This window comes from Neopsephotus bourkii, unplaced genomic scaffold, assembly GCF_033783945.1.
Source record: "Neopsephotus bourkii isolate Nb327-2 ecotype Australia unplaced genomic scaffold, CSIRO-AGI_Nbou_v1 NB_333, whole genome shotgun sequence".
Lineage (NCBI taxonomy): Eukaryota > Metazoa > Chordata > Aves > Psittaciformes > Psittacidae > Neopsephotus > Neopsephotus bourkii.
Genome location: NW_026900839.1, coordinates 595,708 through 609,798, shown reverse-complemented (window position 1 = coordinate 609,798; position 14,091 = coordinate 595,708). Strand labels below are relative to the sequence as shown.

General features: G+C 47.0%; 1 protein-coding gene across 9 annotated transcripts in view; it reads left to right on the top strand.

The window, feature by feature from the left end:
* Positions 1–13,713, top strand: part of RERE (arginine-glutamic acid dipeptide repeats) — a 223,344-nt gene extending 209,631 nt beyond the window's left edge. For 5 of the 9 annotated variants that reach the window (XM_061347897.1, XM_061347893.1, XM_061347894.1 and 2 more), the window contains 8 exons: positions 1,018–1,179; positions 2,701–2,814; positions 3,433–4,817; positions 5,214–5,436; positions 6,504–7,227; positions 9,105–9,251; positions 9,470–9,650; positions 10,679–13,713. In XM_061347897.1, coding sequence (XP_061203881.1) covers positions 1,018–1,179; positions 2,701–2,814; positions 3,433–4,817; positions 5,214–5,436; positions 6,504–7,227; positions 9,105–9,251; positions 9,470–9,650; positions 10,679–10,712 — 2,970 coding nt within the window. In that variant the 3' untranslated portion in view covers positions 10,713–13,713. The remainder of the gene's footprint in view (positions 1–1,017; positions 1,180–2,700; positions 2,815–3,432; positions 4,818–5,213; positions 5,437–6,503; positions 7,228–9,104; positions 9,252–9,469; positions 9,651–10,678) is intronic. The other 4 variants (XM_061347898.1, XM_061347900.1, XM_061347896.1 and 1 more) reach the window with 4 other exon arrangements.
* The last annotated feature ends 378 nt before the right edge of the window (positions 13,714–14,091 follow it).

Genomic DNA, 14,091 nt, shown 5'->3' with positions numbered 1-14,091 from the left:
ATGCTTTCTCTGTCTTATTTGTTGGCCATGGTATGTGCCTGCTGCTGCATTTGTGTATGGGAGCGTGGGGTTTGCTGAGCTTGAGGCTTTCTTTGGGAAAAGGAGCTGAAATGGCTCTTACACATGCTCGATCAAACTTGTGCTGTTCAGTTTTTCAATGACTGGCAGTAAACTGTCATGATAGGCTTGACCAGTCATTCCAGGTTTCATACTGGTTTGTGTGCTCCTTCCAGCTGGATTCTGTCAGAGGTAAGCCCTTGGGCTCATTTTAAAGTCTGAAATGCTCTTGATTTGTGGTTTGTGCTCTGTCAGAGCGTTCACTGGGGTGAAATGCCAGGAGCCTCACAGTGTACAAGTGACCTGTGAGAACTCTGACAGCAGCTCTGGTTAATCTGATGTTTCCTGTGGGTTTTGGCTGATAGAAAGCAGCAGATAGATTTCTTTTCCTTGCTCTCCCCTCTCTATCTTTCTGATCTGGTGATAAGACCATTGTCTCTAAACACCTTGTGAGGCTGCGCTGTCAGATAAGGTTGGCTTCATTGTGGTCACCCAGAAAGCTGCCAAACTGGGAAGGAAACAGCATTAACTATTGAAGTACCCTCTGCTGTGATTCCTTATTGCATAGGGGAGCACATTGAAACTGTGGGGTTAGAAACTGGTCTTAACTGCTTGAATGCCAACAGATAGGCCTTTTTTAGTGGAACATGAGGGTCTTCTCCTGCCTCTTTCCCTGTGTGTGTATGAACGCTTGCAAATGTGCTTGCATGTATTTCATGAAGACAACTGAGCATGCAAACAGCAGCAGCTTTGGAACATCGTTCTAATGTCATCATTTCTAGCAGGCAGTGCTAAATAAGATAATCAGCACTTCAGGGTTTTGAGTAAAGAAGTTAAGGATTTGCCTCCTTTTAACTACTTTTTCAGGCTCTTAGCAGGAATGCTTCATCCGTGTAAGACAGTAAAACATAAAGGGGTTGGACAAGTGACTTGATGCACTCCTGTTTCTGTTAAACACAGATGTCTACACTACGCAGTGGTCGTAAGAAGCAGCCAGCCAGCCCTGATGGTAGAGCCTCCCCCATCAATGAAGACATCCGCTCCAGCGGCCGCAACTCCCCCAGCGCCGCCAGCACCTCCAGCAACGACAGCAAAGCGGATTCAGTGAAGAAATCTGCCAAGGTAAGAGGAGCCCATTCTCCTTTTGGGTCAGGACATGGCCACCTGAGGCCTCTGCAGTCTGAGAGATGAGATCCAGGTGTAGGAAGGCAGGGAATCTCGCAGTGACCTAGGAATCCCTGCTCGTGTGGGTGAGCAGGAAACTGAATGGTGAATGTGACTGAGGCTTTGTTCCTGTACGTGAGGATGTGCAGTGATAAACACCACGTAACCTTACTGCTGTCATGAGAAGTTAATCCTGCAGTTTTGGATGCAAATGCAAGCATTAGGCTTGGAAAGAATACAGCTCAGAGATGCTCTGTTTGAGACAAGTAGGCAGTTTAGGGATTGGTTTTAAGCAGTACTTAGTCTTTGTGTAGAAAGGCATATAAATATGTAGTAATTCAGGCTGCTTCTGTTGCTGGTTCTCTGTATGTGTATTGGCTTGCAGTTTACTGTGTTTAAATAAGTGCTTTGCAGGAGAGTCCTGAAGAAACCAAGGCAGATGCTGTGGGAAGGTTTGCCATTAAGCAGTTTAAATTGAAAAGCAGCAAGTTAAAAATAAGCCTTTAGAAATAACCCACAGGTTAAAACTGGATGATGGAGCATGTTTTCACATGGTAAAACTGAGAACTTAGCAAAGTTGGGAGTTAGGTAATTACGTGATGTATAAAGCTGTCCTAGACCGTGAAAGAAGGTAGTAATCTTGTAATAGCTACTCACTGTTAGCTCTGTATTTGAGGGGTGTAAAAATATCCCTGTCAAAATGGCAGGAGTAGTAGAAGGAGGCTTATCCTGTGCCTGTCTGCTGCAGAAGTCTTGCTCCATCCTCTGTGCTGGGCTCTTAGAAAAGTATCGTGGGGCAGCTGGTCTGGTTCCTGATGGACTTGATTGACCATAGAATCATAGAACAGTTAGGGTTGGAAAGGAGCTTAAGCTCATCCAGTTCCAACCCCCTGCCATGGGCAGGGACACCTCACACTAAACCATCTCACCCAAGGCCTCGTCCAGCCTGGCCTTGAACACTGCCAGGGATGGAGCATAGCTGGAGACAACTGCTCTGTTTAAAATATTCCTAAATATTCCTTTGCATTCAAAGCTGGAGGCCACATCTGCACAGTGAGGAATGCTTTACTCAGTGCTCTGTTTCCTACTCGCTCGTGTCAGGGATGTGTGAAGGGTTTGTGTGCAAAGTGCCCCTTGGGGTTCTGACTGCAGGAGTAACCCTGAGCTCTGGTGTGGGTTCTGTCTTACTCTTGACCTCCAGAGGGAGAGGCTGGGGGGGGTTATGTAGATGGAGCTCTTCTGGGAGCTGCTCCTGGCAGATGGCAGAAGGCAGCAGCAGCTCCAGAGCAGTTCTCCTGCTCCCTGTAACTGGACGGAGGGACAGATGCGTACGGGATCGTTGTTAAATGGTGACTTCTGATGAGTTCTCCCGCTCCATAGGAATCCTCCTCGTTTATTTGTGTTAGCAATGGCATATGCTCGATGTGCTTCTGCATTTACATCGCTGGTAACTGTTGTGTTCCGCTTCATTTGTGACAGAAGATAAAAGAAGAGGTGTCTTCTCCTCTCAAGAACTCCAAGAGGCAGCGGGAGAAGGCAGCTTCTGACACGGAGGAACCTGACAGGTCCAATGCCAAAAAATCCAAAACTCAAGTGAGTCTCACACAGGAATATTTCCTCTCAGGAGAATGGTTTGAGGGTGAGGGGGTGCAAACCAACAACATGAAATCAGTTTAAGCCACAGCAGACTGTAACTTAATCTGTGGTTGGAAAGCAACCAATGCTGTAATGTATTCCTTCTGTTGAAACCAGTGGGATGATACAGGGTAAGTCTACAAGTGTTTTTACTGTTTGTTTTCATACCAATATCAACCATGTAGGAGTTCACTTGGATTATTTTCCACCATTTTTAATGTAAATCTGTATTTTTTTACTCTTTTGTGGCAAGTTAGACCACTACCACTGGTATCGAGGCCGTTCCATAGCTTTGTAACCCTCATAGAGTAGAAGTGTTCCATGATGTTCAGACAGAAGCTCCTGTATTTCAGTGTGTGCCCATTGCCACCAGGCTCTCCTGAAAGAGCCTGGCTCCATTGTCACTGCATCCCTCCCTCTGGACATTGATGCTGCCTGTGCTGTTTCAAGTCCTGTGGGGTTTGGAGGGTGGTACTGGCACAGCTGGGGTGATGGGGCGCATCCTGTGCCACGCTGCTCATGTTCTGTGTGCGGTTCTCTCACACGTGGTGGGGGTTCCTCCCCCTCTCCCTGCAGGAGATCAGCAGGCCAAACTCTCCTTCAGAGGGAGAGGGCGAAGGCGAGAGCTCCGACAGCCGCAGCGTCAATGATGAAGGGAGCAGCGATCCCAAGGACATCGACCAGGATAACCGGAGCACGTCACCCAGCATCCCAAGCCCTCAGGACAATGAGAGCGACTCGGATTCCTCTGCTCAACAGCAAGTGCTGCAGGCACAGCCCCAAGTGCTTCAGACACAGAGTGGTTCTGGCCAGGCTCCTCCTCCCACACCACCTATCTCAGCCCAGTTACCGGCATCACTGCCAGCAGCATCAAGCGCTACTTCGGCTCCACCACAGGTCTCACCATCAGCATCCCAGCCCTCCAGCCAGCCCCAGGCCCCTGCTCCACCACCACCACCTCACTCTCACATACAGCAGGCCCCTGCCTTGCACCCGCCGAGGCTGCCATCGCCTCACCCTCCACTGCAGCCTCTGAGCGTGCCGCAGAGCCAGCCAGCCCCGGCCTCCTCCTCGCAGCCCCACTCGCAGCCTCCCCTCCACAGCCAGGCCCAGCCTGCCCCGCACAGCCTGCAGGCCCAGCCCCTCCTGCCTCATCCCGTCCCTTCCCAGCCGTTCTCCCTCCCCACGCAGTCATCTCAGTCTCAGGTTCCCCTTCAGACACAAGCACCGTCTCATTCTCACTCCACTCTCCAGGTAACGCAGCCTGTCCTGCCAACCGCAACCTCGCTGCAGCAGGCTCAGCCTCCGCGGGAGCAGCCCTTGCCGCCTGCACCCATGGCCATGCCTCATATCAAACCTCCCCCTACCACCCCAATCCCTCAGCTCCCCACTGCTCCATCCCACAAGCACCCTCCTCATCTCTCCGGCCCTTCTCCATTCTCAATGAACTCCAACTTGCCTCCCCCACCTGCTTTGAAGCCTCTGAGCTCCCTCCCAACTCATCATCCTCCATCTGCGCACCCTCCTCCTTTGCAGCTGATGCCTCAGAGCCAGCCACTGCAGTCTTCACAAGCCCAGCCTCCTGTGCTGACGCAGAGTCAGAGCCTTCCTCCCCCTGCTAACCACCCCCCATCTGGACTCCATCAGGTATCCTCCCAGCCCCCCTTTGCTCAGCATCCATTTGTCCCCGGAGGCCCACCTTCCATCACCCCTCCTTCTTGCCCCTCCACTTCCACGCCACCCACTGTGCCTGGCATCCCACTTCAGACTTCCATCTCCACATCGGCCGCGTCTAGTGGAAACGTGCCCGTGGTGACAGCCTGCACACTGCCACCCATTCAAATCAAAGAAGAAGTCCCAGATGAAGCTGAGGAACCAGAAAGCCCTCCCCCTCCACCCAGGAGTCCATCACCAGAACCTACTGTGGTGGATACACCAAGTCATGCTAGTCAGTCAGCCAGGTATGGAGGTTGTCTTCAGTGCTTCCTTAATGTGCTCTGGTTTGTTTTGGGAGCAGGATGTAGGACCTGGGTGTGTTTTACATGCACATCCGGTCAGCCTCTCTTCCTAGTGTTATCTCGCTCTGTTTTTCTGGAGGGGTGCAGTTTCAGACAGGGCACTACAGTTTGTACGTGTGAGAAGGGTTTTATGCTGTGTTGTCTGTGGTGTATTACGGCACAATGAATTTTCTCATGGCTTTTAGGGGAGCCGGTAGTACTATTGTAGAAGTGTCTTGTATCACTTGTGTAAGTGATCACTTGTATACGTGATACTCAGTTTTGGTTTTGGTTTCATTGACATGATGAAACTCTTGCAGCTTTCCCAAGGCTAAGCTCTTTCTCTTTGGTTTCTTTCAGGTTCTATAAGCACCTGGACCGTGGCTACAATTCATGTTCAAGAGCAGACTTATACTTCATGCCACTGGCAGGATCGAAACTGGCCAAGAAGAGAGAAGAGGCCATTGAAAAGGCCAAAAGGGAAGCGGAGCAGAAAGCCAGAGAAGAGAGGGAAAGAGAAAAAGAGAAAGAGAAGGAAAGAGAGAGGGAGCGGGAGCGGGAAAGAGAAGCGGAAAGAGCTGCGGTAGGTTCATTTGTAGCTCTTTAAGGGAGTTGGTGGGATCTGACCTGCATGGTGACTACAGAATGCACATCCCCAGAAGCACTTTAATGCATGTGCAAGCAGGTATTTGTGAGTGTGGGAGCCTTGTGTCTTAGGTGAAAGGCAACCTGGTACGAGCACCTCCTGCCCTGCCCGTGACTTCCTTCTCTTTAAAGGAACCGGGGAGCTTCTGCTCGCGGTGTGTTTCTGATGTGCAGGAAGCCAGTGCTGCTGGGGATAACTAGCCCAAGTATTCACGTTCACTTGCAGTGGAAAAGCACCCTGTGCAGGCACAGCAAATGCCTTTGTGTGCCTTGTACCGCTGTGCAGGCTCCCACGTGCTGTCTGCTGGAAAAAGCAGATCTGAAGGGGTTTTAAATTGGAAGCAAGCTTCTTTTATGGGGAGACCCAGACTCTGGCCTTGGCATAAAGAGCCAATAAAACTAATCCATCATTCTGTGGCCTGTTGGAAAGGAATGATTACTTCTGGGCCCACACAACTGGTAGGTTGGTAATACATTCTTGATGCTGGAAAAGAAGGTGCTAAAGTCCATTCCATCGTGCATTTCAGAGATCTGAATCATAGCTGTGTATTTCTGTAAGATTATAAAAGTCAGGATATAGCATCTGTCCATTAAGGAATGTGTCATGTATCGGGACTTTATTCTGGGGATAGGGGTCCTTTGGCAATTGTGTGGGTAAGCTGTGCTTATTGCCCTCCCCTAAAGTGCTCTGCTGCCCTTGTACAGGAGGGGAGAGCAGGATGCAAAGTCCTCATGTGAAAAGAGTGGACTTTGTTGTGTTGCACGTTGTGGAGATGAGTTTCTTTGTCTGTTTTGGGTTACAAATGAGTGTGGAGAGGCAGAACACACTGCTACCACTACAAAGTTATGTCCTGGCCTACAGGCTAGACAGAATCCAGTGGATCACACAGCTGCAGGAATCACGGAGCCTCCTCTTCAAAGTCGGAAGCAGAAGGGCAGTTTGTGCCTGCTCTGATTCTAAGCCAAGTGTGTTGAACTAAAACTGTTCTCCCCCTTTCTGTGCAGCAGAAGGTATCCAGCTCCTCCCATGAAGGCCGACTTGGAGAGTCTCAGCTCAGCGGGCCAGCACACATGAGACCTTCATTTGAACCTCCACCGACGACCATAGCTGCTGTCCCACCTTACATTGGTCCGGATACACCTGCTTTACGAACACTAAGTGAATATGCCCGTCCTCACGTCATGTCACCAACAAACCGCAACCATCCCTTCTTTGTCCCCCTGAACCCCACTGATCCACTTCTGGCCTACCATATGCCTGGCCTCTACAACGTGGATCCCACCATTCGGGAGCGAGAGCTGCGAGAGCGGGAAATCCGGGAGCGAGAAATCCGGGAGCGGGAGTTGAGAGAGAGGATGAAACCTGGCTTTGAGGTGAAGCCCCCAGAGCTGGATGCACTGCACCCAGCTACTAACCCCATGGAGCATTTTGCCAGGCACGGTGCACTGACTATCCCACCAACAGCAGGACCTCACCCATTTGCTTCCTTCCATCCGGGTTTGAACCCCCTTGAAAGAGAGAGACTTGCACTGGCAGGCCCCCAGTTACGGCCTGAAATGAGCTACCCCGACAGACTGGCAGCAGAGAGGATACACGCGGAGCGGATGGCATCGCTGACAAACGACCCCCTGGCCCGGCTCCAGATGTTCAACGTCACACCTCACCATCACCAACACTCACACATACACTCGCATTTACATCTACATCAGCAGGATCCCTTGCATCAAGGTGAGCCCAGGCTACTGGGCTGGGCAGGTAACTGGGAAGCCTCTCTCATGAACTGTAAGCAGTGATCTGTCTGAAACAGGCAGACTGTGACTCGAATTCAAGCAGCAAATCCCTGTTTTAATGTATACAATGTGCCTTCTGTACTGTATAAGGTTCTGATAACTGAAATACAGATTATTTTTGGAGGGTGAACCAGTGACAGTGATAAAGTGAATGATGATAACAGTACAGTGATCATCACCATGCTGGAATTAGTAACAATGCTAATGCCTGTTAGGAGTTCTAGCTGGAAAGGAGCTGAAGCTGGTGTTTTCATAGAGGAGCTGAAAAAATACCTAGGAGAGAGGGACTTCTTCATCTCTTGAGCCGTTTGACATGCCAGCCATCTGGCTTTAGTTGAGCTGAAATTTGCTGTCACAGTTCCCATAAGAACCATCTAAATTTATGGTTTAGCTGCAGTGTATTCTTACGAGTGGAATTCTTCCCCAGATATTTAATAGTCTCAAAAAGGAGTTGATGCCTTGCTCATTTCTAAAGCAAGTTATGTGGTTCTGCCTCTGGAAGTCTGGAAGATGAGGCACTAAGCAGGATTCTTCTGGTGACAGGCTGCAGAGGACACAGTGAGCAAGGCACCAACTGCAGTAGCTGCCAAGGAAGGGGAAAAAAAGAGGTCCAAGTACTTAAAGTGCAGCTTCTAGTGCAGCTGGTTACAAATGTAGTGTTCATGCAAGCCAATACAGCACACTTCACAGTAAATGTAGCTGGAATGTCTGCTGCTTGGAATTTGGAAGGAATTCGAGTGCTGTTGGAGATGCCAAATTGTATAGCGAGGAAATCAGCAGGGTCTTGTGAGGGGCTGAGGGTTATGGGTAGATGATGGTGCTGAGTATCAGCATTCTTAAAGCTGTCAGCTGTGGACACTGGCTGAGGCTGACTCCATACAATGCAAACTGGTTCAGTTTGAGGTTGCATATCCCATTGATAGTGGGAGAAATTTGTTATAGATGGTGCCTATACAAGGATACTGATGTCAGGTAAGTCATCACCTCTGTGCAGGTAAGTCTGGGTACTTGGTCTAGACAAAAACATGGCTAGTACATTCTCACTCCCAGTCTAGTAAGAGACTGGTGCAGGCAAAGCCAAGTCAATTCATTATCAAGTCCCTCTTATGTGTATTTGGAAAGTAATTGGGTTTTATCTTGGATGCCAGGTTAAAACTGAGTTAGGGTCTCCTGAGTGTCCCCAAGTAGTTCTTGCTCCAGAATAACTCTGCAGGTGGGTAAGGCCTTAAGGTGCGTAACTGGCATGTCTCCTTAGAGTGGAGATGAGCAGGGTGTGAAATGGTGACACGTCTGCTCTGGACCAGACAGCAGCAGAGGGAGAACTGTGTTACCTGTCTTGGGTTCCTTTCATTTGTGGTTCCTCTGCAACCCACCAACAGCTTCACATGCAGAGGTTTCACATGAGCTGAGTGGTGACAATGTCACCTTTTGCAAACAGGTTTTGGCCAGCTTTATGACCTGTCAGGTACTACTGGCAAAGTCACAGGGATGCTAAAGTGTTTCTGTACTAAATGTCACCAGGGATCCCTCAATTTTGAGTGTGTAAAGAAGGAACAGATTTTTAGTGTAAGATTTTCTAAATGTTGACCATCTTAGTTACTGCTTGGTGGATTTCTTGTAGAAATTGAAACCCTTGGATTGTTGCTTTAACAGTTGAGACTCTTCAGCAAGCAAATGTCACTTGAAGGTAGAAAAGCGGGTTTCAGATTGGGTGGAGCTAAACTTCTGGTAATTATATGCCAGTTAGGCCAAGTTTAACAGGCTTTTCATCTCCCAAAGCAGTTGATTTGATTGCCGCCTTTCCTTCTTTTAAAGGTTCAGCAGGACCTGTTCACCCGCTGGTGGATCCTTTAGCTGCTGGACCCCATTTGGCACGTTTTCCCTACCCACCTGGGACCATCCCCAACCCATTGCTAGGGCAGCCACCTCATGAGCATGAAATGCTCAGACATCCAGTCTTTGGTGAGAGCATTGTATGGTTCTTTACAAAGGGTGGCTCTTGATCTGAACTGTCGTCTTCCGGGTCTTCACATTGCTTGGGAGGGGAGTTGGTGGAGTTGAGCTGTAACTTAGATTATAGCCAAAGGTTGGTTGGTTTGTCTAACAAAAAAGCTTCATGGGACAACTCTCTGCAGACTTCATAGCAAACAAGTGTCTAAATGTGGGCAACTGTCTCTTAGGTACTCCTTATCCACGAGATCTGCCTGGTGCCATTCCACCTCCTATGTCCGCAGCCCACCAACTGCAGGCCATGCATGCCCAGTCAGCAGAGCTGCAAAGACTGGCAATGGAGCAGCAGTGGTTGCATGGGCATCCTCACATGCATGGTGGTCATCTACCAAGTCAGGAAGATTATTACAGGTAAGAGGTCTAACGGAAGCTTCTGGAGACACAGGGGTGCTACAGCTTCCTTTGTCTATCTCCATATTGCATGTTTTTGCTCCCTGAATTAATGCCTTTCTTACTGTGTGTTGAGTTCCTGTCGTGGTGCAGTCATGGAAGGTGGTGAAGCTGTACTAAGACCTAATTTGGGTGTAGGTGATGGAGCGGGTGGGAAGCTAGGTCCAAATTACTGGCACAGGATGCGGATTAGTTGAGTCTTACCTTGCAGATCTATGCCTCATTGGGGTTTTTAGTGTGATACTTACTACAATTGCTCTTCCTTGAGAACAGTGGAGGAGGGTGGCTAAAGCTTTATGAATGAGAAGAGGGGAGGAATTCAGTTCAACTTAAGAAATTACTAAGGGGAGTAGGAAGTTGAAATGTGTGCATAATACGGATGCTGCATTACCAGCTGAGAATGCCTAGATGAATCATGAGTTGTTCTCCCCGGAATGCTGTATGGTGTCGATAGTGGTGCTGTCTTCTTGTCTCCTGTTTGGCAGTGGCCACTGAGAATGTGTCAGCTAAGAAGAAAAAGCCACTAGCACCTAGCGAGGGTCATTCCACATGTCTGTGGGTAGCAAGGATACATAGGAAGCAGCACATTAAACACCTGCCTTGCGCTGCTTTACTCTGATGTTTCATCCCTTGCTTCTGCTGTCTGAAATTGCCTGCTGGCCTTGTGCCATGGGGGCAGGCAGTCAGCCTGAAGCTGACTGTCATCTCTGCGGCTGCAGATAAAGCTGAAGCCTGATGAGCTGGCACTAGTGATCTTGCTCACATGTAAGGAGTGCTGCAGTAGCAAAAGGTCAGCGCTTCCTCCCGCCGCAGCCAGCCTTATCGCTGCTGTTACAATGGCTCTCGTTTTGTGCTGAAAGCTCACAAGTCCTGTTGCAACCTCTGTTCCCTTCAGGGCCGCGGGTGAGGTGAGCAGGAAGCCAAAGCTGTCTCTGAAGTGTCTGACACCTCCTTCGTTTTGTTAAAACGAGTTTTCTTTCTCTTTGCAGTCGACTGAAGAAAGAAGGCGACAAACAGTTGTAATAAATTATTTATTTGTAATGCTGGCTGTGGAAACCCCAGTCCTTGGGAAGGAGTGGAACATTTTTACACACAATAAGAGCTGCAAAAGGAAACAAAGAATATCTTATAAAGATTTCTTTATATATTTAAACCAGAAACAACCACCCAACAAGTAGAGACTAATCAACGTAGTGTTTCATTTGTAGAGAAGATTTCTCAAGACTGGTGTGGGTCTCCCTGCATGACAACGTATTCAGAAGCCTATTAAAAATACAGGACTGTGTGGAATATTCAGAGAACTTCCTGCAATCTTGGTTTTTTTGGGGTTTTTACTTTGTTTCTTACTAGTTTGTTTTGAGTAGGTGCTAGAATCAGGTTCACAACACAAGTCACTGTGCGTGAAGAGACACTCAATGCATCTATAGCTATTTTAATAAAAACAAGGATTGCAAGTAGGTGACATAACAAGCTCTGAATCCAAGTGCTATAATAATAATAAAAGAATTACTTTTATTTTAATACATTGTAGGAAATCTTCATAATTTTCAAGAGAGCTCAGTTCTGCAGCATGGCTTTTTAAGTCTGTAAATAACCTTTTTTTTGGGTAGAGGGGAGAAACGAAACAAAACGCAAACTCCAGAAGCATTTATCTTGATTTTCAGTAACATCACAAATTGTGAATTCCTACCTGGTATTGACAGAATACAGAGTTGATTTTTTAATAATAAAAAAATTATATATATAATTATCCCTTTAATTAAAGGGAAATCAATAATTTCACATGGGTCAAAGCTTGAAATTTGGTTTGCTATCAACAATAAGCATTAAAGAGAGTTGCAGGGATAATGTTGCAAATGACTGTTTCTGTTCTTGGTTTCTTGGTTGGTTTGGAGGTTTTCTGTTCGTGTTACATCTCTTTGTTCTGCAGCTGATTTCTGTTGAGTTGGGTTTCTGAGCAGTACAGATGTCCCTTGGAGCTCGCTTACCCTTTTTGATGCCTCCTTCAAGGGGTCATTTTCAGTGCGGCCATAATACATTTCTTTCCTGTTACCTTTTGAAAGTTCATCTTCCTACATTGGTTTTAGAATGTAGGGGAAAATTGAAAGAAACAATCTGTTCTAAAATCTCTTTTTAAACATGTTCCTTGGCTCAAATGAGTACAGCCAGAATTTTGTATGCATGTGCATCCTTTTGGAGGATGTGCTCTTTCTGGCCTCTTCTGTTTGATACGTTCTTAAGAAAAGTGGACAAGGAAACTCCACTCGTGTTCTTAAAGTTGTTCTGCTAAGAGCAGTCTCTAATTCTCTTGGACTGTTTTAGTTTTGGGTTTGTAAGCAAAAAACTTTTTAACTGTCACCAGTGTTCTGTATCTCAGGAACTTCCTGCTTCGGGATTAACCGTGGACAGTAACATTTACTGACTCCCAACGCAACAGGTCTGTGCAGAGTAACTCCTGTTGGCTAGTTCCCATGCGGAGGGGAGGAGAGGAATGCACAGAAGGCCAGGGAGCATTATTCTGGAGACAGCTCTGCTTACTGTCTAGACAGATTCATTTTTTATCTCCCTGTTTTGCCATGGGTTTTCTTTGCCAGAGCAGAGGGTGATGCAACCAACGGACATCTGAATCTGCTGGCCAATTCTTATCTCCTGGTGCATAACTTCCCCCTGTTCTCTCTTTTAAGTCATGAGTGCTCTCTCTCTGCTGTTGTAGACTGTTCAGTGTGATGGTTGTGTCATAAGACTATACTGAGCCATGCTTGATAAACTTGTAGTTAATCATACCTCCTGATGGAAGGCATGGCATGCACAGTGCTTTATCTGCCTCACGCATCTCAGACCAGAGTCAGTGCTGGAAGATTACTGCTGGACAGTTACTGACATCAGTTTACCAGTTAAAAACGTGTCAGGGTATTCCTGGTCCACTTGAGGCAAGAGTGTATAGGAGAGAAGGGAGGACTGTTTCAGCTGATGTTGATCTTCCTTTTTTTCTGTCCTCATTCCAGATTTCTCAGTGCTAAAGAACTGCAGTAGCATTAAATCAGTTCCATCTGCTATGTTTGAACTGTGTGTGAAGGCATTAGGAGGAACAGCTAGTGTATCTGAGAGCTGGAAACCGTGAGGTCAATCTAGAATCAAGGATGGTAACGTCTTCAGTCAGTACCTTCAGTTACTGTCTGCAGCAATCAGGTGAAACGGTTTTCTTCTGCACCCAGTGGAGTAGTTGGTAAGATCAGTCTGCACAGCAGAGAGAGTGCCTCAGCTTACTTTAAAGGTCTAATTAGGCACATTTCAGGTAAACCTCCCCTTCTTGGTTTTAACATGGGTAATTTGGGAGCCTGGGGGAGTTCAGCCCTTTCTTCTGGTCTTTTGCTGTTATTTTTAGCCGTAGTTGTTCTTAAGGAAAAAACCCCCAAGCTAATTGCCTTCCATGGTCCTCTCTGTGTCTGTATTGTTTTTTTCAGCTGAAGTTTGCAGTCTGCTCAAAAGCTGTTCATTGATTTTTAACTTGTGTTTTCCCCAGAAAAGCATCCTGATAATTTATAGGAGGTTTTTTTGTTCACATTCAGTCAGCAAATAAGCACTGAAATGCTTCCACTTCAGACCGATGATTAACTACAACTTTACATGCAGTGGTGTTTGAAGCCATCTCAGTGTTCGATGCCCTGTTAAAACAACCCAGACCTTTTGCTTTTCTTTAAGAAATCTCTCTTCTTGTTTTCCCTCTGTTTGGAAAGTTGATTTTCTTCATTTTGCTTTAGTGTTTTTGAAACGTCTCTCTTGTTCTATGTCGTCATGGTTGAGCTTGTTTCACTGCACCGTTAAAGCAGAGTGTACATTCTGACTGCTACATTTATATATATCTTGAAGCTTAATGTATATATGAGTAGTTTGCGATGGGATAACACAGTGTAAACAGAGTAGAAACCCAGAAATCGTGACTTCTGTGTTCTCTCCATTTGAGTATTTTGTAATTTTTTTGAAATATTTGTGGACATAAATAAAACCAAGCTACACTACAGCAGCCAGGGTTTGCCTGCAAGCCAAATGTGTCTCGTGATTGTTGTCAGTGGGCAAAGGGTTATTTTCCTCTGGGATGATACGGGATGGCCATCTTGTCTCTTACAGCGCTGGTTTGTCTTTCTTGGCTTTATTTTTAACTACATTGAGGTCACTTTACTTTTAATAGCACACCAAACATCATGTCCAGTGTTTAGAGTATATTCTGCCTCCCTGAGGCACATCTGTGCTCTAGGGCTATACTGTATGACTTTGTCATATTTTTCCCCCAAGTAAAGCAGTCACATTGATAAGACTGAATGTGTAAGGATGTTCTGGTTGTCATGACTTCAGGGGCTTTCTGCATACAGTGGTCATATATTGTGGCCAGTGATCTGCCTGA